This window comes from Nasonia vitripennis, chromosome 2, assembly GCF_009193385.2.
Source record: "Nasonia vitripennis strain AsymCx chromosome 2, Nvit_psr_1.1, whole genome shotgun sequence".
In the NCBI taxonomy this organism is placed as follows: domain Eukaryota; kingdom Metazoa; phylum Arthropoda; class Insecta; order Hymenoptera; family Pteromalidae; genus Nasonia; species Nasonia vitripennis.
The window spans coordinates 17,349,197-17,374,572 of NC_045758.1; the positions used below are offsets into that span (position 1 = coordinate 17,349,197).

Below are 25,376 nucleotides of genomic sequence, written 5' to 3' on the forward strand. Positions count from 1 at the left end.
ACGAGAGCTGAAATTTCTCGTGCGAGGGGCAAACAGAGCGCGAGAGCCGCGCGTAAGTTGTCATTCCGACAAATTCACCTTGATTGCGGATTGCCCAACTAGTTAAAAAGTTAACGCGGATTCACGAAACTTTCGTCTGTTCCTTTTTTGCGCTTCCCGCGAACACCGCACCCGGGGAGAAGAGTGCTTCAGACACGTCGAGTGAGCGTGAGAGAGAGGGACTGCAACAGTTACCGCTAATCAAATAAGCCCTGCGAAACTTTCGAAACACGAGACAAATTATGACAGCCTTGCCTAATTTCATTAGGATCTTTCACTTGTGTACTTGCGCAAACTTCGGGGGTAACTTTGTTAGGCGAAGTTTCCGATGTTTGTCGTCGATTTGCCTCCTCGGCGGCGGCGGCGGTGGCGACGACGAGGGTATCAGCTGTAACGAAATGATCGAAACCTATAGCTACTTACATGATCCGCTTTTGTCGAATTTTCACAGCCCTCGGTCAGGTGATGCTCTACGTGGATGGGATGAACGGCGTGATGGAGCACGGCCAGACCGTGCAGTGGCTGTACACCTTGATAGCCAGTCGTTTCCGGCTGGTGGTCAAGACGGCGCTGAAGCTGCTGCTCGTGTTTGTCGAGTACGTGGAGACCAACAGTCTGCTGCTGGTGCGAGCCATCCGCTCGGTGGACACGTCGCGCGGCATGATACCCTGGACGAACGTGATGAAGCTGCTGAAGGACTACGACGCCGCGGACACGGAGCTGCTCATCTACGCGACGACGCTCGTCAACAAGTGTCTCAACGGCATCCCCGACCAGGACACCTACTACGATCAGGTGGACTGCCTCGAGGAGCAGGGCATCGAGGGCATCATCCAGAGATACATGAGCAAGCAGGGCACCGATCTGGATCTGCTCAGGCAGTTCCAGATTTACGAGGCGGTACTGCACCACGAGGACGGCAACGACCGGGACTCGCCGATTAGACAGCTCGACGACAACATCAGGTCAGTTTATGATCGGGCTGTTCCGTGTACACTGAGGCGTGTCGCGCTCGTTAGACTGAAACCGAATGGTTCCAATAGACGCGCGCATACCTATTCGAATCGACTGCAGAATTAGTTAGAAAAATTATGCTCTCGAAATATCTCTAATTTAAACATTAAGGATTTAAAAACTAATTTCTTACCAAACTTAATATTGGAGTGCATTCGCAAGAAATTCATCGTCAAATTTTATATTCGATCTACATTATAGTTTAAGATTTAAGTTTGGAAAACGCAATTATCATATTAAAAGTTCATTTTTAGTAGTAACTTTCATAGCTATAGCAAATCGCAGTAATTCAATCACTAAACAAGACCAATAACCCTTTAGAAAAACGCTACGCAACCGCAAATCTCTGGTGGACTCGCACGAACGTCGCAAGTCGCGGCGACACTCGACCGGAACGTCGCCCCTCTCGATGGCTCTGAACTCCCGGCTATGCTCCAGTCCCCGGCTGAACAATCACAACACGACGATCGGCCTGAACACGCTGAACAAAGGCCTGAGCAACGGCGGCGGCCTCGACAGCCAGAACTGCATCCTCAATTCATCCGCGGCCATCTCCAACGACGAGGACGACGAGTCGAGCAGCTCGCAGAGCTCGCAGGGCCTAGGCGAGGTTCAGATGAACGGCAGCTACAAGGAGAACAAAGGAGCGCGTAAGTTTGTCGTCGGCTATCTCAATTTTATTGATTTTTCTTTCTACAGTCTTCTTATTAAATTTAACGTTTTCTCGGAGAAAGGCTGGGAATCTCAACTCGCGCATTTATTAAAAACGATTTCTACTCGCAAACTTTGATTGATCCTCCGGGTAATTAACGTTCCGAAAGAAAACCAACATGCTTCATCAGAACTTATTTTCATTTTTTCCAAAGTTTCTCACTTACGAGACCACGTCGGGCTACTGCAAAGATCGAGGAAAGTGCATCAGATTTCCCTGAAAAGAGTGTAATTCTTTTCGCGTGTAATACAAATAAAAAAAAGGAAAGAAGAGAAGAACCGTTTCATTACAATCGGATATCTCTGATGGGCTCTTCCTCGATCCTTCTCTCGCCGCAAGGTCGTGCGCAACTGCGCGTCCAATCAGCCCCTTTTTCGCGCGCATTTCCATCGCTGCGGCCGCTCGTAAATTTGTCATTAAAAGCAACCATTGCAGGCGCAACTCTTGATGAATCTGAACTTCATCGCCAGTACCAGGTCGACTGCTCGGCGCAAATTAACCCCCAAGGTCGGCTCGCGGGGGAACCTCGCGTAACTCGAAACCATCAGCTGATTGACGCTCGAGGCTGGAGCGCCGCTTTTTTTTGCTCGCGCAGTGTAGTTCGTTTCCTTGCAGCGATAGAACGTAACCTACGTTTATATGCGTCGAGACGTTGCTGTAATGACGCTTGATGGCTAATGAGTTATTTAAGAGAGTTGTAACGCTGATTTAACGGCTTTCTCGGGCTGATCTCGCGGGCTGTCGTTGCGAGTTGTTACGATAGAAGTTTGGGGGAGGTTTACCGTTCGTAACTTGATCGTTAATTATTTTACATATACAAAATTTCATGTCATATAAAATTACAATAAATGCAGTTTATGAGTCCAAACTTTCTCGTGTGTTTATCGCAAGGAAAAACAAATAAAGTATATAAACGAAACAAGGCGTCGTCAGTCGATTTATTAAACATGCGACTTCTCCTCTTGCGCGGGGACCGAAAATAATTAATAACGCAGAACAAGTAGCAGCAGCGAAAAGCGAGTAGCACGACAGAGTGTATGCTATACATAAAACTTTGTCTTGTATCTGTTGCAGTGGACGTGGGAGTGACGCCGGCCTTGAGGCGTCGCCGCGAGCGCGCCGAGAGACAGCGGAGCTTCATCAGGGAGCAGCAGGAGGCGACGGCCAACATGAGGGCCTCCATCGGACACCCCGACGAAGACAGTGAGTATCGCAGCGATTACGCGAGGCTTTACGGGAAACCGCTTTCCTGATGCACACACTACTGCTCCTCGTGTATTTCAGCAATACTCCCGAGACGCTGCGAAGAGGGAGCTCTCGCTCTCTCCCAAATCGAAAACTGAAAGCTGGAGCGTAGTTCCGTGTGTGGACTATATTTACAGTCGACGGCTTCGATTGCGCGCCTGGGAAAAATTCAGGGGTTATTCCGCTGCAGAGAGAGAGAGAGAGAGAGAGAGAGAGAGAGAGAGAGAGAGAGAGAGAGAGAGAGAGGGAGAGCTGCTTTCCTCGAGAGCCGAGTCTTTTTTGCTCCGTCGGCTAACCTTCTCTAGCTGCTGCGGGGGTTGGGCTTTTGTTGACGCTGAGTGTGTGTCTTTTTTCATCGGCGCCCCGCGTGCGAGCGCGGATAAACTTGCTTTTATCGAATAAAGTAACGGCGACGGCGCGGCGCGCTAAGACGTTTATTTTCGCTTTTTCTTTGCTCTCCGCGCTCTGCTGCTGATGCTTGCGAATAAGCGTATAAACTTGCGTGCGCGGCGCGTTTTAGCGGTGCGACTTTCGACCGCCGGGAATCTTATCCTTTCTATCTCGAGATGTTGCTTTCTTTTCGCGAGGATGAGAAATATTCAGGGTAAACAAGCATTCGAGAACTGCTCGTTTCCTCGAGTTCGCTGTGAAAACACAGCTGCCGTACGGAATAAAGTCTGAACACTTATTTATTTATCGTCTGTCAACAGGTCCGTTCAACGGAATTTGCTACACGAACGGGACGTCGGGCTACGAGCCGCGCACGAACGGCGTCGGCGACTCGAACAAATTGGCGCGAGGCAACAGCCGAAAGGACCTGACACCTCTGATGAACGCGGCGAACAAGCTCGACACCGAGGAGAAGAAGCAGCTGCAGCAGCAGACGCCCTGGTACGGCAAAAGCCCGGACGAGGGCGTCGAGTGCGACGAGGGCAACCACACGGCCGACGAGGACGAGGACCGGCGAGTTGTGCTGCAGCTCAAACGCGAGGGCACCGTCAAGGATCTCACCCAGAAGCTCACCGCCCAGAATCTCATTCCCAACAGTCCCGTTGAGGAGAAAGTCTCCAGGTCAGAGTCATCTCTCATTTCGTATTATTATCCATTTATTTACTCTTATGTACGACATGCTAATCGTTTGGGGCTCTGGCGATTGTAGAATAGGAGACGTAAGCGGTTTGATCTCAAAAGCAAAGGAGGGTCTGGCCAAGTCGAAGTCGAAGGCCGACGTTCTCAAGTCGCCGACGAACGACAACTTGCCAAAACTGACTGAAGTCAAGAAGTCGGAGAACGAGCTTCACTGGGAGGAACTGGTCAACAAGCTCAAGAGGCCGCTGAATCTCTGCGACCTGGACTTTACCGATCTCAACTCGGACGATGAGATCGATGTCCTCGGCCCTGTCAACATTTCCAACGGTGTGCCTCCTCCTCCACCGCCCATGGCTGCTTCGCCCGGTGAGAACGAATTCATTCGACCGTCGACTCAAAATCCCCAAACAATAAAATTCTTGCTAACTGTAATTTCCATCCGACCAGGTTCAGCAGTGGGCGCGCGAGCGCCACCACCGCCGCCACCGAGTTTCCGAGCACCGCCTCCTCTGCCTACAGTGCCGCCACCCCTGTTCGGCGTGAACCTCAAGTCGACGGCGCTGATGACACTGAGGTCCTCGCCTACAGATCCGCCAAAGAGTCCAGTGCCACCTCCACAGCAGCAGCCGTCCATGATGAACAACAAGAAGAGCAAGAAGACGGTCAAGCTTTTCTGGAAGGAGGTGCGGGACGACCCAATCATCTTGTCGAGGCTCGACAAAAACAAGATGATCTGGGACGAGCTGTCGCCCATACCCGTCGATACCCAGAAACTCGAGCACCTCTTCGAGAGTCGAGCCAAGGATCTCATCACCAAGGTGAGCTTTACTTTGTCACGGGGATAATTCCAAGATACATATCGCATCGATCGATCGTCGACAATGTCTCGTTCGAGATAATGTATGAAGCGGCCATTTTCAAAAACTTCTTTTACTTCTCATTGTACATAATTCTTAACTCTGGGATCAGATGAATGTCTCGCAATATGCTTTAAAAATTGTCGATTACCTGCGAACTGTATAATACGTTGATCAAGATATCCATCTTACATTGGTGAATCTCTTAACTGTTTCCACATATGTCTGTGTTGATTTGTCGAAAGTAAAAGTCACCAAAAAGTAATAATTATCACACCTTCAAACACGTGGGTATAATCCAATGATTCACTCACATACTTTATACGTAAATAACTGACAAACTTTTGCTTAATACACTAAATATCTGCGCGCTGTTGGCCATCTATTAATAGCGTACATAATATACAAACGTTGGTACATTCTAACAATCCACCTGTATAATTCGCCACACATTAATCACACACGAGTCCAACATCATTGCAAGTATAATAATACTGCGACTGACGTTACTGTATGAACGAAACATCGCGAATAAAAAAGGCAGGTTTATTTGTAAACTAGATTATGCGTGGTTATACAACAAGCTTCGCGATTTACGATTCATTCATTAAATTCATCGGGAAACGCAGTTGCAACCAGCTTAAATAGGATCTCTCGCTGTTGGCGTTCGTTGCAGCTGAAAAGAAGCCCCGATATCGGCTTACCCGCTGCGGTCAACTAGCGCAAGCTCGTTATACCGGCTTCTCTCAGGGCATAACTCCCGATTATCGGGCGCTTTTGATTATATAAATCCGATGCGGGTTCATTCGGAAATTTCTGGAAAGGATTTATCCCGTAAATCGAAGACCGCGTTATCTTCTTCCGCAATTCGATTTTTTATGAATCTCGTCGCCTGTTTTCAGAACTTCTTCTCGGACATGTTTTCACGAATTAGCATTTGGATACGAAACTCTGCGAAGCTGCCAATTATTGCGCTTTTTCATCGGAAAAACTTATCCTAAAATAAATAATGCTGGCAATGTCACATCGGCAAAGTTTGATCAGTGGTCGACTGAATAGAAGCTCGTCCTATTATGGAAGCTCTCGAGAGAGTGGATGCAACAAAAGCCTAGCGAGAGCCGGGCGAGAGAAAACAGCGGTGAGAAATTCATCAAACCGTGTATAAGCTTTCTTCGGCACAATGTAGACACAATGGCCAGCGGCTTCTCGCTTCTTCTTGGGAGAAAACTAGGGGCGCAACATGACATCGATATCACGTAATATCAGCAGCTCTCCAGGCGCTATATATTTTTGCGCAATATCGCTCGTCCGCTCGACTTGTAGCTGTACCGAAGCGATGCGTTTTCGATAAAGCATCATCCCGTATTATATAGAATCATCGCGATATTCTGATCCCGTTGTGTCTTCTGCGGGTTATCGGCCTTAGCTGCACGTCGTTGTATGGCAATCTGTCCATTACAGAAGATTAGGCCAGAAAAATGTAATTTCAATAGAATCGACTTAGCTGGGATCACCAACTTTTTCCTCGATCGGACTATTGCAGTTTAAGATTTTAAGTTTAAGTTTTTTCATACCTACACATGGAACAATTGTTATACGCGTCGGTGATATTTCGATATCTTATTAATAAAGAAAAGTGCTCACAGCTCGCGCATGAATAGTAAATCGCCTTCTCCGAAAGCCTCAATTGCAAATCAACGAAAAAACGTTGCCTTCACAAACTGCAGAGGAGAGGAAGGAGAGTAATTGAAGTTCTTTCCCTCTGTCGCAGTATCACTCGACATTACGAGCTTAATCCGGGATTCACCCCGCGCGCTCGCCTTATCTCTCGCTCGTCCTTGCCCTTTTTCCAATCCCTTGGGCTGCACCCGCGACTTTCTCCCCCGTATAAAATTGCATTTCTATTTGTCTCGCAGTCGTCCCAGAACATACGACCGAGTAATGGTGTACCATTCAGTCAATTATACGATTATTTTCGTCTATTTCGGAGCTCGATAAGGTGTCCAAAGTTCCTCGATTCCATCGCGTCGTCGTGCTAGACATTGCCTAACAGCTGCAAAATATATCCAAGGGTACGATCGATACGGCGGTTCAGCAACGCTTGAAAGTCGTTCAGCAAATCTGCTTAATGGCCGCGCAACGACTCGAGACACTCGCGCGATAGAGAAGTTACACGGCATCAGCACGTAACAAGCGACGTCCTCCTAATTCCTCGAGAGCTTTATTCTTATCAAAAGCATCGCGTTACATCCCGCGAGCTGAAGGTTTGTAGATCGCGTGATCCGGCCTTATTATTAAAAAAAAGGGGGAAAACCGGGCTGCGCGAGAATTATCGCTATCATCCCCTCTCGCGCGCACAATATCTCGTTACTTCGCGAAGAGCATCGGATTAAGGAGACGAGCCACTGTGCTGCAACGACGAGGAGCTTGTACGCGAGCGTGCGAAGTAGGCGGAGCCATTCGTCCTGCGAACTAACTCTGCGCTTCCTTTCTTGCAGCGCGAGGCTGCGGCATTATCTCGAGCGCAGGGCAAACGGAGCGCGTCGAATTAAACCGCGTAATTGCCGCGGGAGATTTGCCCTTTCGATTCGCGCTCGCGCTCGCGAGTGAGCGCGCAATTGAAAGTGATTTTTCGAAGCTGTATGTACAGATACGTGTCTCTCCGAGAGTTCGTGAGAAAGTTCGGATCCTCTCTCTTTTCTTTGTTCGAGCCTGGATGACCTTGGCGAGTGAATCGGAATTTTTTCCTGCGCACAGAATAATCTGGAGTAAATTGAGAAAATGTCTTTGATGTGCAACGATCTATTCTCCAAAAGCGATCGGCAAAAGTATAACGCGCAATCGATTTTTCTTCTCAGTGCACCGTGCCTATACTAGCGTTATCCGCTCGAGCACCAGTCGCATTTGGCGCAGCTTCCTCTTCATGTGTACTGTGACTCGTTGCTTTCCATCCGCGCGAGTCCATATATTTCTCCGGCTTTCTTTCCGCCTCGTGCACTACACTTGCGTTATTAATGCGATTTACCGATTTATCGCCCCTACTGCTCACTCTCTCTTTTTCCGGCCGTGAGCGAAAGCTCTCACGACGGATCATCGGAATTAAACCAAAGCGGGGGGATTTCGCGGTTTACCGGGTTGCCCTTAAATTATACCGCGAGTCTCTCCTGCACTTTCGCGGGATTGATGGGTTCGTTGGCTAGTTCACGAAGTCAAGAGTTACCGGGTTTTTATTTGATATTCGAGCAAGTCCCGGGTAATCAAAGCAGCATCCATTCCGCGAGTGATTAAACAATGCAGATCTTCAAATTTAACGAGTCTCATGGCTCGTGTGCTTAATAGGTCCTGACAGAAACAAGCAGTAGTAGCTGTGAGCACTGAATAATCATAAAAATCGTATAATAATGACCATACGCTCCCGTCAATCAGGACTGCACAGCGATGTGACCGACACTGACATTTATTCTCGGAGCGTTTATTTTTCATCCATTTACTCGTGTCGCGCTGACGCTGATTAATTATTCGTTTTAAATAATTGAGCTGCCCCGCTGTATCGAGCGGATTAACGACATAGGATTCCACGCGCAGATAATACACACTAGCTTACACTGATAGCGGTGGAATTGAATACTGTATACATAATGGACTCGTGTGTTACACTACTCACAGAGACATCGAACGTCACAACGATGATTTATTGATTGATAAAAATTGTTTGATATAATAATGATAATAATTTTACGAGACGGTGGTTGGGTGGTGGTGATGGTTTGCCGCAAAAACCGACTAATCTGTTTCTTGTATTCTTTGCAAATTATATCGTTGGTGCTCGCACGCAAATCTCGAACGAAAATTGGCATGCCGGATAAATATTTACAGGAGGTGAGTTTCACTTAACTTTTTCACTTTAACTTCTTCGCCTTTCTTATATAACCGGCGCAGCGCACATCTTATTGCAATCGCTTATGGCTCAGACTTTATAACACATTGTATACGCGTTAAAAGCGCTATTGTGGCTTTTGGCGAAATATCGATAGATTACCAGAAAAATGCTTGAATATATATCACCGCATCGATGATGCATGATTTAAGCAGGCCATTGTTCCGTAATCAGATCCTTGATTTATACTTCCTGGCTAATGGCTGGCTTAACAAGTTTTGAAATGATCACACTTTACGATATGGAATTACGCAGCTTCAGCGAGATTAATTACTTTATTAAATGTATAATTATATATTATGTGAGTGCTATATAATTATAAATTATCGCCATCAGAATTTCTTTCATGCAGTGTGATATTAAAAGCTCCGGGGTTGCATTAATGCAACGATAAAAATGCTGCAATGAAATTTTCTTCATCATCTCATATCACATTGCCGTGTTTTTACTTTTACGAGAGCTGTAAGGGATTGCTTGTAAATGTGCATCACGCGGCTTTCACAATTCTCGATAATATTTCGCGCAGTCATATGTCAGCTTTCATTAAACACGTCCACGCTTACATGTATGTAATAAAAATGTAATGTACTTACATTGTTCCGTTGGAGATCCGCGTGCATGTATGGATTTTGACAAATGCATTGTGCTTCTCATGTGCACTAACAGCCAGCGCGCCTTATGTCCTGCATTGTTGTCCATGTCCGTGATTATTATTGTTCTAAACGTTGTAAATATAAAAATCTTGTTATATATGTCTACTATATTTATGCGAAAGTGCATAAAAACTGTGATTGTATATCTGTACATAGTATATATTATAATTTTTACCAAAATATACAGCAGTGCTTGTAACTTTTTTAATCGTCATTAACGCTCGCTGTTTTTTTTTTATTACACCTGCAGAAGCAGCAAGAAATGAACAAAAACAAGGAAATTATCGTGCTCGATCACAAGCGTTCGAACGCCATCAATATCGGTATGACGAAATTGCCGCCTCCGAGGTCCATCAAAACGGCCATCTTGAAAATGGACGCTACCATTATGAACCGAGAAGGCATCGAGGTAATTTCATACTTTGCTTTTTATTTTCAAAGCCTTTTGGTATACGCGTGCAATGAGTTGACTATCGTAACTTTCGGAATTCCCCACAGAAATTGTTGACAATGTTACCAACCGAGGAGGAAAGATCCAGGATACAAGAGGCGCAGGCCGCCAATCCCGATCTTCCTTTGGGATCAGCCGAGCAGTTTCTCCTAACTTTGGCATCGATTTCCGAGCTTCCAGCCAGATTGAAACTCTGGGCTTTCAAGCTTGACTTTGAAAATTCGGAAAAGGTAAGTATAGCTACCGGTGGCGAGCCAAACCGCACAGCTTTATACAAGCGACTTTACGACCAAGGTCTTAAGCTACTCATGACTCTGCTCTTTTCTCATTTTCTACAATCTCCACTCATCGAAGGCTGCTATTTCTTCTATATTTACAACGTACAATTGATCATAAGAGTTCATTGGAAAGTTTTATTTGAAAAATTTCAACTTAAACGAGGGAAAAATTGACATTGATATCGGATCTCGGTATGAGCACTTTACATTCTACCGAACAAGAATTTCCTCGCAGGAATATAATCTAAAGACAACATTTGTACATCTTCCATGGCGTCGTGCGTCGTCATATAGCTCTTAATTCCTCGCGAAATTCCGCTCTGAGAACAATGTTAAAATCCAGACGACACTTAGCTCCGCCTTTGAGTCTTCGCAGCCGTCGGAAGTGAGTCTTGGCGTAAACCGTGTGTGTTAATAGGTGGCGCGCGCGTTTGGATTTCCGCGCACGTATACTCGCGAGCCCGACGTGTAATCGCGAATCAATTTCCCGAGTTGCCGAAACATCGTCCCGCGCACTCAAGGGCCAATGAGGCAAAGGAAACTGTACCGCGGAACTGGAAGAGGAAGTGTCGCGCGTATAGAATGAGTTGGCAATGCAATGTGACGTGGGGTCTTCCCGAGAGATGGAACGTTGCGTGTTTTCAAGACGCGCATAGGTGTAGCCTCGGAGGGATTCCAAGGAACGAAAATGAATCGATCGTCTGGCTCATTTCGTAAAGGTCGTTGAATATTTGTGTCGTAAACACAATTTTTTTTTTGTAATGGAAATATTAGTATCAAGATAGAGTTATTATGCAGCAAACGGAAAAATATTGTTGTGCTCTCCGAGAAGAAAACAGCGATGTATCATGCGAGAGCATAAGTAGTAAAGTTCGTGCTCCGGTCAGATTCGGCGTAGATACGTGAAAGGATTCGCTCGGTTTGAAGCAACAATATATACTGTACGCGCATCTGCATTAAAAAGTCAATGGCCAATATGAAACCACCGTTCTTAAAATTGTTTTTTACCTCAAACCTTTTTTTTGTCGCCGTAGGTGAAGAAAGTGCCAATAAATCATGTTTACTTCAGATGTGCACGCGCCGTAAATAAAATTGCGTAAAGCATTTCAATTTCGAGAAAACGACGCGGCGTATATGCGTGTTGTCCGAAGAGCGCATCGCGTTCCACAAAGAGCGGGTGGAAAGCAATATACGGCGGTAAAACTTCATTCGTTATCCGCGGCGAAAGTGGGAGAGCATCGACAAAGACGAGCGGCAAAACTTGGCGAACTCATAAAATAAAACGACCGTCGAGAAACGCAAAAAATCCGCCGGAGAGCGCAGAGCGCGGAAACTTCTTCATTGTCGATGCATAGAACAAGGACGAGAAACGAGAAAACACGCAGCGAAAGTCAAAGGACAAGGCGTAGCAATAGCAAAACAAGAGAGACGTCGACGACGCGACGATACACGCGCGGTCGACGCCCCTGTACGTGTACACCTACACCTGCACATGCACGCGAGGGAGTTTGAAACGTGAGAAACGGGGTCAGAAAAATGCATAGTAAGGAGAAAAGAGCCCGACACACACACACACATGACGCACGTCCAACCCGAACTTTGTATAGACGCGAACACACTGCAACGCATATACACATATATAACTAGCAAAACGCTACAGCTGAGCACACTGAAAGAACCGACGACATTTGTGACTTTCAGGAAATTGCGGATCCTTTGATGGATCTGAAGCAGGGAATGGAGACCTTGCGAGTGAATAAGACCTTCCGCGGCATTCTGAGCACGCTCCTCTCGATCGGGATATTCCTCAACGGAAATGAGGTGGGTATTGAAAGCCAGCCAAATGACATCCGCTTAATCCTCTCCTCCGGCTTTTTCTCTTATTCCTCTCTGAACGCGTCTCTCTACGGCTCTAACCGGCTTTGTATCGATTAATTCGGCCGCGCGACTTCACCCCTCGGCTCTCGCGGCCACTCGCTGCAGAAGAAGAGGCCAATATTGAGCGGTACAAGTGATGAATGTGGATGCGAGATCGAAGAGCCCGCCTTCCCTTTGAGATTTAAAGAACCAGCCTCTCTGCTTGCTTTTTTCCCCTCATTCTCTAAGGCCGCGGGTCCTAGCCGACTGCTGGAGGCAGCTTTGAAGTCCAGGAGAAGGACTCAGAATAATGGACACTCCGATTTCGTCGCTGTTGCAGTTCAAAGCTTTTAAATTGGATCCTTGAAATCGATGCATCTTTGTTTCGTGTGAAGAGACGCTTAGTCTTGAATGGGATTTTTATACTCCTCTATAAAGAATATTTTTGCTGTCAGTTTTGTTCGTTCGCTTGAGTTGGGTCGTTAAAAATTTACTAATTTACTTCTTCCTCTACAGGTAAAGGGATTTCAGTTGGAATACCTGGCTAAGGTGCCCGAAGTAAAGGACACCGTGCACAAGCACTCGCTGCTCCACCATCTCTGTCACATGGTTATGGAGAAATTTCCCGATTCCACGGATTTATATTCAGAGGTATTTCAATTTAGATACTTTGTTTACTTGCACGTCACTTCATAATATAATATATACATTTTTGAAAACGTAACATATAAAACGTATAGAAATTTGATTAAAATCGTTTTGAAACGCGCAGCATCTATCCGGAACGAACTCCTGAAAGCTTTTATATTTTCCGCATAGAACTTTGACTATCAGTAAAAAAAAATTTGCACAAACTTCTGACGCAATTTAAAGTTTTAAACTGAAAAACATCATCGAGCTCTCTGTAATCCAACTTTCTGATCAAAGTAAAAACTTATCATTCTCGTAAAAACAAAATCGTGATCGGGGAAAAAAATCGTACCGCCGGTGAATTCTCGAGCTGCAGATATGTTTTATTATCCGCCAACTTTTCTGATTTGTAGATCGGGGCTGTGACTAGGGCATCGAAGATCGACTTCGACGAGTTGGCATCGAACATAGGCAAGCTCGAGAGCGAGTGCAAGGCGTCCTGGGATCATTTGAAGCTGATTACGAAGCATGACGGCTCGACGATGATGAAGGTCAAGTGAGTATCGAACCGAGAGAGCGAGAAAGGAAGATAATATATAATAGAGATTTCCGATAATTCAGCGCCTGAAGACGCTCGTATTTAATCGATTTACGAACGCGCCCTGCTCGGCTTTTTCATTTTGCGCGTTTTTTGATTTTCGGAAGTTCGAGCAAAACTTGGATTTAAGCCAGGAATCCCAGACTCCATTAATCCTCTAACATGGCTTCTTTCAAGCTCTTCTTGCTAATGTATCGAACGTTAATGATAAAGTCGTTTATTAATTATCAAAGTAGCGCCGTAACTTTGACTATTTTTACCCCTTAAACCTGTATTTTATACTCATTTCAGTAATTTAAAACTTTGTTTCATTGTTTGATTTTCAGAATGTCGGAATTTTTGGCCGATTGTGCCGAGCGAATAATCGTCCTGAGCATCGTACACCGGCGCATAATTAATCGCTTCCACAAATTCATCCTCTGGCTGGGTATCCCTCTCCATCGAGTCCAGGATACAAAGCCCAACGAGTTCTGTCGCATCGTTTCCGAATTCGCTCTGGAATACAGGACGACGCGCGAACGTGTTATACAGCAGCTCGAGAAGAAGGCCAATCATCGCGAGAGAAATAAGACCAGAGGAAAGATGATAACAGAGGTGAGGCCTGGCTCTGTTCTCAGCTTTGACTCCTCGATAGCGCTCGAACTCGATCCTTTTTTCCCCACAGTGGGAGAAGCCCCGGCAAATTGGATTGTTGCGAAAGGAGTTCCTCGGATGCACTGAGAGTATACGGAGAACCCTGTATACTGTTTGGGGGCATGGGAGTATCCAGAATTGTAAACGAAATTTGAAAGTAAAAAGCCTTCGGCACTTTTACAATTGTTTGCACGGGAGATAGTTTTCCGAAACCGCTGGCGATTGCATTTATTCGGACGCTGAAAATCACTTATTTAACGTATATACTCGAGCAACAACGAACCAATGCATAGCATACATTTCAAAGAGATTTCCGGGTAATGTGTCCGATTCAAAGAATTTGCCCGAGTAAATTCAGCGCAGTCAGAAGAATACAAGTACTATAAAAACTTTTGTTTAATTTCCTCGGCGAGAAACTCTCGCGGAACTCGGATGAGGGTGAAGCCGGGGAAGCCAAAAAAAGCACACACATTCCAATTTGCTCCGGTCCTAGCCCGCTAACGCTTGTTTTTCTTCGCTGTTCTCTTTTTTCTCGTTCAGCTCTCCGCCTCCTCCACCTTCTCCACGTCCTTTTCGATCTCTCTCCCGGCTGCTGCTTCTGCTGCTGCTCCACGTCGAAAGTACGCCGCCGCACAGAGGAGACTACTTTTCTATCTCTTGTTTCAGGTCGGCAAATTCAGAACGAAGGAGGATCGGGCGGACGCGGAACTCAGGCAATTACTGGGAAGCGATATCTCCGACGTCGAGAGCATCCACGGCACGCTGCCGTGGAGGAGGCAGCGCAAGGACGGTAAGCTTCTTCCACTTTTTCTCATTCTTATTCCTCCTCGCTCTTTCTCTTCTTCCATTCCTTTCGCTCTTGTCATATCTACGAGCAAGCCCACTTGTATAACGAGAAGCTCGCTACGGGATTTCCAGATATGAGAAGCGATTCCACCTTTGCTTTTCAGGTTTCTACGACTATAGTCACCGTGTTGACATTACTCGTACCGTGATATAGAAAGTAATCTTATCACGCGAAATCTAGTGGAGCAAACACTCGCACTTATACGTGATTTACAGGAGGCAAACGTTATGAACAGCCGTTGTCAAGCAAATGCGATATAAACAATCCAGTCACTCGATAAACAGATGCTGCAATTTTTACGCGTCAGTGAACTTTATTAAAATCTGTATGTGCATACGCGCGCATAGATGCTCACTGATTTACTTACGTCGTCTGGGCGCTTGTGCAAACATGGCCTCTTGCAAGCGCGCACAAGCATTACGAACAAGTCACTTTTCGCGAGATAAGTCTGCGAGCAACGAGCTACCTGAACTTTCGAAAAATGCACCCAGGGCGCACCTTAAACGACTGTTTATTTTGCGGCTGGCAGGATAAGCTTCCCCTTTGATAAGAAACACGGGTGCACTAAATTTCCTGTCTCGCTGTAGTCTCATCCGTATTTTCTTTTCTCCCTGAAACGAGTGCGCTATTTTTTTTTTGTTTTTTGTTCACCTCTTTTCCGTGTACATTCCGTAACGCTGGTATTCAATTATTTACGAAATTATCTTTTGCCGTGCACTTTTTCAATTTTTGTTCAGTATTACTTTTTTAAGTATCTACTCTGTTGTTTTATGTATATTTTATGTCAACATAAACTACGGCTCATCCTGGGAGTTGGAAGTTCAACGTAATCATTTTCAGCGAACATAGCTAAGCACATAAACTTCAAACTTAAGAAAATAGCGTGTACTTTGATATTAGCCAGAGCAGAAAGTTTCTAAAAACTAAATTAATAATGAAAGCTAATGCTCGGCACTATAAAGTGGACTGATCATTAACGACTTCATGAAATTCTAATAACTCCGTACCACGATAATGCTTTGAAATAAGAAGACGTTGTACTTGTGTCACCCTATCGCGAAATAGGCCAATAGTTAACCCAATTTTCCTGAATATTTTATAGCCATCTCAAAAGTACGCTTGGGGAATTAAAAAAGTCCGATGAAAAAACTTAGTCAACGTAATATCAAAGCGTAATGCAAAATGAAAAAAGTTGCTTGTCTCAAAGTAAACCACGGAGATTTACGTCCGTTCCTGTCTTTCAGTCGCGCGTAATCCCGACTGCGATACGAAAGACAAACGCATCGACACCCAATGTTCCATGGCGAGTAACGAACTGCTGCAGAGCGGTCGGAAGATTTATGAGCTGTTTCTTCGCTTACTCAAGAAAGGCGCGAGACAATAATAATTCGATTTATTCCCGTCGCCGTATCGGTTACCACGCTACTTTTAATTATATTCCTCTAGCCTTTTTCTCCGGCAAGGGATTATCTTCTTGTCAGCTTCCGCTGTTAGATAAGGATAAATCGAACGAGTCCAGCGTGTTAAAAAATGTATTAATCAAGCTGCGCGAACACAATATACGCTCGGCGCTATTGTATCCGAAGTTTAGTATTATTTTCTGCGTACAGCAAGGAAATATCTAATGGATTTCCATAAAAAGCAGCGTGGATACCCCGAATACCAAGAACCAAAACATCGGTTTTCTCGAAATAACGAGGCAATCGATATATCACTGCTAACGGAATCGTCGCAAATATATTATTCAAAAACTAGCAGCTCGCACTCGAGCAGCGCGATGCGGAATTTTCATCCATGTATGCCCGCACATCGAGCCTCGCGAAGCGGGGCACGATCTCGTAAACTCTAGGCGTAAGCGCGTGGCTCTCCAAGAGTCTCTACCATAAGTTTGCCCTTCTCGCTCGTAGCCCCTTTTAGCCCGCTAAGCACTCGCGCCGCCGGCTTTGCGTTATGTGCGCGCCAAGGAGCTGCAGCAACTACGTATACTTATATATACGCGGAGAGCTCTTTGGGCTGAATATGCGATGTTCGAGATAAAGTATTTCTGAGGAAAAGTATAATTTTTGATTTCTCCATTCGAGAATAGCTTGTGAGATGGATGAATTTGCGTCAACTGACGAATGAATTATTCTAAATCCCAGAATTGTAATAGTAGAAGCTAAATTCAAATAGGGAAATCAAAATTTCATCATTGCCGCGCTAATTGTTCTTCGTCATCTGACTCATTACTCTGATTCACGCTGAGAATAAAGGTGCCTTGTTCTTCAAAAATAGCATTCCTCAAATCCAATAAAGTCTGAAAAATGTATCCGATCTTGTATGAAGTGTAAAATCAACAGTGAAGCAAAGCCCCCTTATGTGAGCTGCAACGTGCTCGAGTGTAGCGACGGTAAACTTTCGACTGCAGAGTTACAAAGGAAGGGGGAAGAAAAGTAAGCCGCCGCGAGCTCGCGCAATAGAAAAAGCGCCGTTTGAGCCAGACAGACGAGCAAATGAAGAGGCCGAGAGAGAGATCGAGAGAGAGAGAGAGAGAGAGAGAGAGAGAGAGAAAGAGAGAGAGAGAGAGAGAGAAGCACTGGTATATATCGCGCGGCAGAGTCAAGCTGCGCCAGCTTCTTGCGGGGCGATCGTTTTTCGAGCGTCCCTTTTGCGCAAGCATAATCTGCCATAAGCAATCCAAATTTCGCCGCGCGTTTACGCTCTGTTTTCTATTTGTATATATTTTGCCGCGATTTTCAAAACAAGAGCCTGTACTATTGTTTCCGATCACGTCGACGTAACAGCAGCAGGCAGCAAATGCGCGTCGCACGTAAATGCGCAGGCACGACTTTACAGATACATTAACGTTCGAAAATTCTGAGCGCGGAATACGAGCCACATAAACATACAGTCGTACTTCCCGAGCGAGTAAGCGCCCCGCAGTGCTCGCTCCGCTGATGCGCTGGATACATAAAGTGTACACGTATAACGCGCAACTGCGGCGGCACTATAACCACCGCTCTCTCTCTCTCTCTCTCTCTCTCTCTCTCTCTCTCTCTCTCTCTCTCTCTCTCTCTCTCTCTCTCTCTCTCTCCCTCGCTTTCTTCCTTTCGCCCTCTAACCACTCGCGCGAGTCCCGGTATGCTGTATATAACCGAGACGGAGGAATTTACCCGGCCATATAACGGTGCGGGCGATCCTAATTTCTCTGCGGTGTGCGATCCTGCCCTTTAAAGTATCCCTCTAGCTCTCTTTTCGCGTTCTTTACTGGAGTTTTCTAGACCCACACGCGATTCACTGGCTCGAGTTAGGCTCTGAAAACGAAAAAAGTTTGTACCCCGGTTGTGAGGAGAAAAACAGGACTTTTACTGCCTTCGAGTTAGGCATTTTTTTGAAATTGACCCTCAGTGCATAATGCATTTTTCAAACTTTTTATCCAATTCCATTCAATTCCTGTCTGAAAATCTTCAATCCACTAATCATTTATCCACGTAAATTATGCGAAGATTCTATTAACTCCAATTGATGCGAGATCTTAATGCACATCTCGCGCTTTAAATTCGAGCAAACGCGACTGCATAGTTCACGATTATCGGCGGCCGCATAAACTCTCGCTTTAGATTATGAAGAAGCAGTTTCTACTTTGTCATTGATCCTCTTTCTCTGTTAATGCGACGCGGTGAGTAATTTGTCTCGGCTTCGCCTACGCCGAGCTTTTCCGAAGATTTCTTTTTTTTGCATTCCTCCTGAATCTTTCCTGCGCCGAGAGCTGTCTTACCTCCTTGCTTTTTGTCTCCGCGAATTGGATTTTAAATACGATGTCTCGGGCACGAATTTCACGGAAACGAGTCGAAACATAGACACCGAACGGGATGAAGAGGCTGAAACAAAAAGAGAAAATCGTTCGCGTAGAGACGGTGATACCGTGGCACAAAAAGTCGGATGGGTCTCGAGAGTATTAAAGCTGAATGCCATCTGCGGCACACGTAGGCTTCGATGCAATCTTCGCGACTTAACAAGACTGCGTATTCTCCGTCTAATACGCCAAACAAAGCAGCTTTGTAAACTGGAGACGCATTAGCGCAAAGCACCGCGCGTCTAATCTTCTCATCAGCCGCTTACAAAACTCGCACCTACACATTTCTCTTGCAACTACGCCTATATAATGCAGCTCACAAGAGTCCCAGTGCAGCGTCTTTCGCGAGTAAGCTCAGAAAAAAGTCTCTTGAAAGGAAGCAGGTGTCGAGTTTGAAAAGAATCTCGGTCCTTACTTTCGCTCGCTGCCGCCGAGTTTCCCCGACCTGCTTCCGCGCGTTGCCTCGAGAGGGCGCGCGAATTAGTCCGCAAACGGAAAAGCGGCGCGAAAGGGCACCTCGAGCTGCATTGCTTTGCCAACGCCTCCAAGTGTGAATACAGCGCGTGGCGTGAAAACTCGCACCGGTAGACGATTCTTTTGTATAGTTCAACAATGCCGTAACTTCGTTAATTCGCATTAATGTTACCAACGACTGATGAAAAACAAATGCGTTTTCTTTGTGCAGGACGAACGTCGCTTGGTCCACTGCTGCGAGACGAGCACACAAACGGCAACCTGACGGACGGCGACGACGAGCTGCTGGAGTCGCTGGTGAAGACGGCCACGAAGACGCCTGCGACACGAACGACGCCGAGGGAGCGCAAGCGCACGCGACACGCCGATCGTAAGTCTTGTAAGTGAAATCCCTGCACCCTGCACCTATGGTACGCCTGTACGTACAGCGCGACGTACCGCGTCCTTCTCCGCATTCTCGTGACGCTCCGCTCTAGACTCCACTTTAGACGGCTCTGGTTTACGTAGACTATGTGCTGTATTTCAGTAATGTTGATTACTTGTTCAGCACAGCTTTGTAATATACGCTGAACGGAGAATGTCGTGATAATCTAGTATTTCGTTATTCTGAGTATGCGATATTTGGCTTAAATGTTCGACGTAGAAGCTCTCAAAAGTACACTGTGTATACTTCAAATAATAACGATTGAAAGATTCGATTCGAATGCCGAAAAGTAGGTATAGAATATTTTGCAAAGGTATAACTTCAATTGAATTCCGGCCGAGCGCCAGTGCTATTGTTTTCACTTTCCGGAAAATTCTCTGATATCTGAAATTCAATTACCCAGAAGCAGAAGGAAAAATTCGCAATTCTACTTTCCTCGCGGTCGGGAGGGAATTCGGTAAGAAAGGGAAAGAAAACTCGAAGAAAATCATGCATTCTCGTCTGATTAGTTATCGATCAGACGTGCTGCTACCGGAGCTTAGAGCGGAAGCTTTCGCAGAGCGAGAAGAAGCTCGAGCCGAGAGAAGGGCGTGTGTTTGTGCGCGCATCTGTCGACGGGATCGAAGGCAAAAGTCGAGATCTGCCGCCGCCTTTGAGGTCGGGAGTCGACGTTTTCGTCGGCGGCGAGGTTATTCATTGCACCTATCTGCACAGTTCTATCTCTCCTTCTGTCCTTCTGTCTCTTTATTTCATTTCATTTCATCACTTCTACAATTACGAACTTAGTATTAATAATTTATTGTGATTATAAAGAAAAAAGGTAAAAAATTGACAAAAATATAACGACAAGTCGTCGAGAAATATAATCCCTCATATCCATATAGATCCGTTAACAGGCGCGAATTTATATACAGCCAATAATTATTTACACCTGTCCACGTCGTCAGGTTTATTCCGTTTTCCTCTCATGACGGAGCTATTTTACCACCTCCGCTGGCGCGAATAAATATACTCCGCTCACACCGCGCGTAACCCCACCGTCCGGACTAATCCGCTTGGCGAGCGTTCGACTACTCGACGACGCAGAACGTACTTTTCTCTTTTTTTTCCTTTTTCTCTCGATCCGCGATTTTTCACCTAACCAACGTCGCATTTGTTCCGTGATTTCATTAGTCCGAGGTACGAACAACAACGCGCGAAATAAAAAACAGCGGTGTGGCGGAAACGTTTAATTGCCTGGAATTTTTAATTAACAGTCGATGGCGCGATGTTCGAGCTGGAGCTTTTAATTAAAAAAAGGCTTTCGTCATTCGTCGCGATGCACGATCAGCCGTACTAACGATGGTCGTGTTTTCGACGCGAACGCGCGCGCGACGCAAATATACGCGCGCTAATTAGTTGACTGACAATAGAAGGTACACCCGTTATTATTATTGCGCAACGGGCTCGTTGATGCGCAGCATTTTTAACGGCATTGCGCTTAATTTGACGAGTAACGCGCGTTTGATCGAACTAAATTTCCGGTTTGTCATTGCTACGATGTGGGAGGGGATTGAACGTAGATTATCGATACAGTAGAGCTTGCATGTTAACGTTCCATCGAATACCTTCGCGTAATCACTAAATTTCACAAGCATCGGCATTATCCACTAAACAGGCCCGATCATTATTAATTAATCCAACACGATGAACCCTATTGAAATTCCGAGTAGCAGAAGTGCGAAGTTAAAAGCTAAAATATAGCTTAAACTGCGGTGCGGGGTGTAGCGGTGCTCGCTCTTAATGCATTGTACAGAAAAAAATGGTGCTGGTTTTTCCGTGAAAACACGGGATTCCTTGCGGTGCAAGCCTGGGACGCCCTTCTTCCCTTCTCTTCTTTTTCTCTGTTCTCTGTATCGCAAAAACAGTGAAGCGCTCGCGCACACGGGAGAACAACACGACGCCGGACGGCTATCGGCCCTGAGAATGGGCTGGCGACCTTTGACCAGCTGATTTAAGGTTGGCTTTCAAGAAAAAGGCTTGCCTCTGTTTTCGTGTCTCACTTTATTTATTTCTTTGTTTTTTTTTACCAGCATGAACTAACGGCATGACTTTTATTTTTGTGTTTTTACAGAGCGTTTATGTTTTCATTTTGCTCTCGCGAACCGCGGTTCTATTTAATACATCCAGCTTCGAAACTTTTCCTTGCTTCGTATGATAGCTATCTCAACAGTGAGTTTGTTGGTAAATGTGACTATCCATAGTTTCCTAGAAAATGTGATCCCAATATAACAAACTCAACGTCTCTATCCAACCGAGAGTTACGTACAACACGGCTCCGCGAGGAATAATTCATTGTCCAGCTTGGCGAATGCATCATCCAGCTAGGCTCTGAGCATCGAGAATTCAATGCAAACTACAAAGCCGAAACCCGGGAGGACGCGCAAAGACTGGCTCTGCTAATGCTGGCGCTGCAATATATATACAGTGCATCGTATGAAGCGCGACGACCCCACAAATCCGTACACATAATCAACATTAATCACTTACGCGCTGCCTCGCGACCAATCGATCAGACCAGAGGCCCCGAATGTATACGTATTAGCGTGAAATAATTGAAGCGGTATGACTTATCGGTCACGGCGATTGGTCAATTCGCGGTACAACCAGCGATAGTCGAACGGTGCTTAATGGAGATCGATTAATTAACGAGTATAGAAGCCGCGAGACTATTTCCAATCCCTCGCGGCTCTTCGATTGACATCTGTATATTCTCTTCTGATGCCAGACTTTCCAATCGTGACAAATGGATACTTCATTATACTGTCAGCGCGATTTTTAATATTCTCTTTAGAGTCGCGCGATAACTATTTATAATCCTCGAATTCCATCGAATCGGGGCAAGTAGATTATTAGATGGAAATTACGATTAACCGCCGTGTGGTGTGGAGTTCTGAGTTGTCCTATCTCTCCAACCGTTTCTCTGGAGAGATATTTGCGGGATAATTGCGAAAGTTATTCCACTCGGCTGCTGCTTCGACAATTAAATACACAGATTAAAGCCAGCTAATGTATCGATTCCAAATCTTTCGAACTCAACGTTTATGCGTTTACGTCATACATAAAAACTTCTTTACGGTTACGGTACACAATTCGCTATTGCGTTTAGTCCTTTTTCTTACGAGGATAAATCAGTTTATTAGCACATGAAAATGGTTGAATCCTTAAAGTGTTTGGTGAAAACTATAAATCTAAGATTCTGTATGAAAATTTTTCCTTATGTGTGATATCCACCATTTGGAGAATTGTTTTTATTTTTGACTGACTCTTTTACCGAATCACAAGAAAACAATTTATAATTCAAGCAGCATGTTTTGAAATCAAAATGAAATCGTTGTACCCACGCCCTTAGCTTTTCTGCATGACGAGAAAAAATTAATGATGTGTGCATGTCGATATTAATTGTAAAAGGATTGCAGTGGGAGAATTACAATGTTGGGTGACCATTCAACAGAGTATCTTCTCTCATTGAAATTAACCCTGTACATACTTGCTCACCTAACCAGACGCTTCGCGCCTTTATTTCGATTGTTACAGTGCGTAGAACACTGAAGAACGGTCTCTCGGAAGAGGAGAAGAAACACATCGCTGCCTATATCAAGGGCTACTGACTGTGATAAACAAAGCAAACAAGAGGAAGAAAACAAGGATTTTTGTGACGATCGAAGAAGACACTGCCCTCGTGAGGCAGATTTCCGCATCTTCTCCCTCTCCTCATGCCGAAGCAGCAAACAGCGCCGTCGTCGTCGTCGTCGGTGGTATCCGAAAAATCGTCGAGGAAGATGCTCGAGAATCCGAACAAGTGGCAGACCCCTTCTGGAGATCCGCGAGCATTTTCTCCCCACTATATAATACTGCGCGTATTTTAATCGAGTATCTCGATACCTGCGCGTCCTCTTTTTGCCCTTCTTTTGTTATTGTTGTTTATCCCTCCCCCTTCTTTGTTTCCTCCGATGCTGCGCGTTACCGTGTTTACTTTCTGCGTATATATACTCTCGGCCCTCCTTCGGTTTTATTATCATATCCTCTTGTGCGTTTATTTTTCGTTGTTTTCGCTTCCCGCGCGCAAGCCGGATAAATCTCGGCGACGTCGTCGTTAAAGCGCGTTTTTCACAGATGCAGGCGAACGCGAGGTTCAACACGACTTGCTACGTTCTGTGGAGAAGGAAAAAAGAGCGCCTCTTCCTTCCACGCTGTGCACTACTGGCAGAGCAACGCGTCTACGGACTGTGGTATTTATCGGCTTATTAAATAAGAACCAGTCATAGTTGATGTTTAAGAAAATTTATCATTGAACTTGCGCGTAGCAGTTGATCAATTTATAAGAAAATATAGCGGTAACGAGCGTTGAGTACTATGACGATGCATTATTTGTTTTTGCTAGTGAGCAACTGATGATGTCGTAATCAGTATTTGATCATAAATTGAATAGAAAGATAGAAAATTTTTAGAAGAAGCGTGGTATGTAAATGAAAACTTTCGGAACATGCGAAAAGGATGCATCGTTACTTAGTTTTAAACGGAGCTGAAGCAGTGTTCTCAGCGCGACAACGAAATATATATATATATATATATATATATATATATATATATATATATATATATATATATATACTTAGCAAATGAAAGAGCCGCTGCATGCGAAAACAAGGGAAGCGAAACAATAGTCACTAGTTAAAAGAGCTAAATGAAAAAACGCAAGTAAACATACGTGGACGTCGAATATAGTTACTATTACGAAAACCAAATAGTGTTGCACGAATTCTCCAAAATCACTTTTGCGCCGTCGTCGCGCAGTGCTGATTATAATGTTGTACGTGCGCAATATTGTTTCTCTGATGCAAGTTCGAGAACAAACAAGTCGACAAAAGATTGAGTTATCGGTAGAGCGGTAAAGGATAAAGAATTTTAAAGTAAGCGAATTCATAGATAAATTATTGTAACGACTAGTCTTACGTTAGCCTTGCAAACGTTATACTCGATCGAACGTTGATGATGAAATAATAAGAGTAAGAGAAAACGAATAAAGAAAGAACGAAAAAATAGATCTTATTTAAAGTACACAACGTGATCATCAGACTGTGCATTGTATTATGCGATATATCTACATATCGGGTGATTTCAACGATAAATCGAAGCCTTACGAAGAACGTTTCGGGAAATTTTCTCTTGGTATCAGACAAATTTTCCTATTGCATGCATTCATGTAAATTTTCCGCGGCATCAGTATTCGCGATCAAAAAAACGTATTTTAACAATTCAATCTACCTGAATCTATTCTTGAATTTGCAGACCGTTTTGTAGAAAACATATTTTAGGATGGAAACTATAGCAAAGCAATTAATTTTGTATCGACGTATCGAGAATATTAACTGAATGACGCATTTGCTAAACAAAGTTGAGATATATGATGGTCTGTCATTAGGTAAAACAGTTTACCTATTTTTAACCTTTGGGTATACAAAATTCTATCCCGAATCTGATGATACCGCTATGACCCAATGTGCTTCCACCGATTTGCCCTGAATGTTCGGTCAAAATATGCACATACTTATTTGTATGTGATCGACCAACATGAAACGTGCCTGTTTTGATCAAATCATGCGAAAAGTAATTTTTCTGTCTCTGAATCATCAAGAGTTTACCAATAAATATATATTGTATACATATATTTCTCCGATCTGTTATATGCGCTTTAGAATAAAAATAAAATGATTCTTCAGCTTAATGATGAAATGTATTATCACTGAATTTGATCGACAAT

The 25,376-nt window shown here is 44.8% G+C and overlaps 1 protein-coding gene across 5 annotated transcripts in view; it reads left to right on the plus strand.

The window, feature by feature from the left end:
- Positions 1-23,606, plus strand: part of LOC100115129 — a 213,927-nt gene extending 190,321 nt beyond the window's left edge. For 2 of the 5 annotated variants that reach the window (XM_031923719.1, XM_031923724.2), the window contains 15 exons: positions 491-1,004; positions 1,375-1,703; positions 2,840-2,968; positions 3,721-4,081; positions 4,170-4,465; positions 4,547-4,918; positions 9,795-9,955; positions 10,045-10,227; positions 11,977-12,096; positions 12,649-12,783; positions 13,176-13,318; positions 13,687-13,954; positions 14,660-14,783; positions 19,361-19,528; positions 23,150-23,606. In XM_031923719.1, coding sequence (XP_031779579.1) covers positions 491-1,004; positions 1,375-1,703; positions 2,840-2,968; positions 3,721-4,081; positions 4,170-4,465; positions 4,547-4,918; positions 9,795-9,955; positions 10,045-10,227; positions 11,977-12,096; positions 12,649-12,783; positions 13,176-13,318; positions 13,687-13,954; positions 14,660-14,783; positions 19,361-19,528; positions 23,150-23,223 — 3,377 coding nt within the window. In that variant the 3' untranslated portion in view covers positions 23,224-23,606. Of the gene's footprint in view, positions 1-490; positions 1,005-1,374; positions 1,704-2,839; positions 2,969-3,720; positions 4,082-4,169; positions 4,466-4,546; positions 4,919-9,794; positions 9,956-10,044; positions 10,228-11,976; positions 12,097-12,648; positions 12,784-13,175; positions 13,319-13,686; positions 13,955-14,659; positions 14,784-19,360; positions 19,529-21,480; positions 21,572-23,149 lie in introns of all 5 variants that reach the window. The other 3 variants (XM_031923723.1, XM_031923721.1, XM_031923722.2) reach the window with 3 other exon arrangements.
- Positions 23,607-25,376: the final 1,770 nt, after the last annotated feature.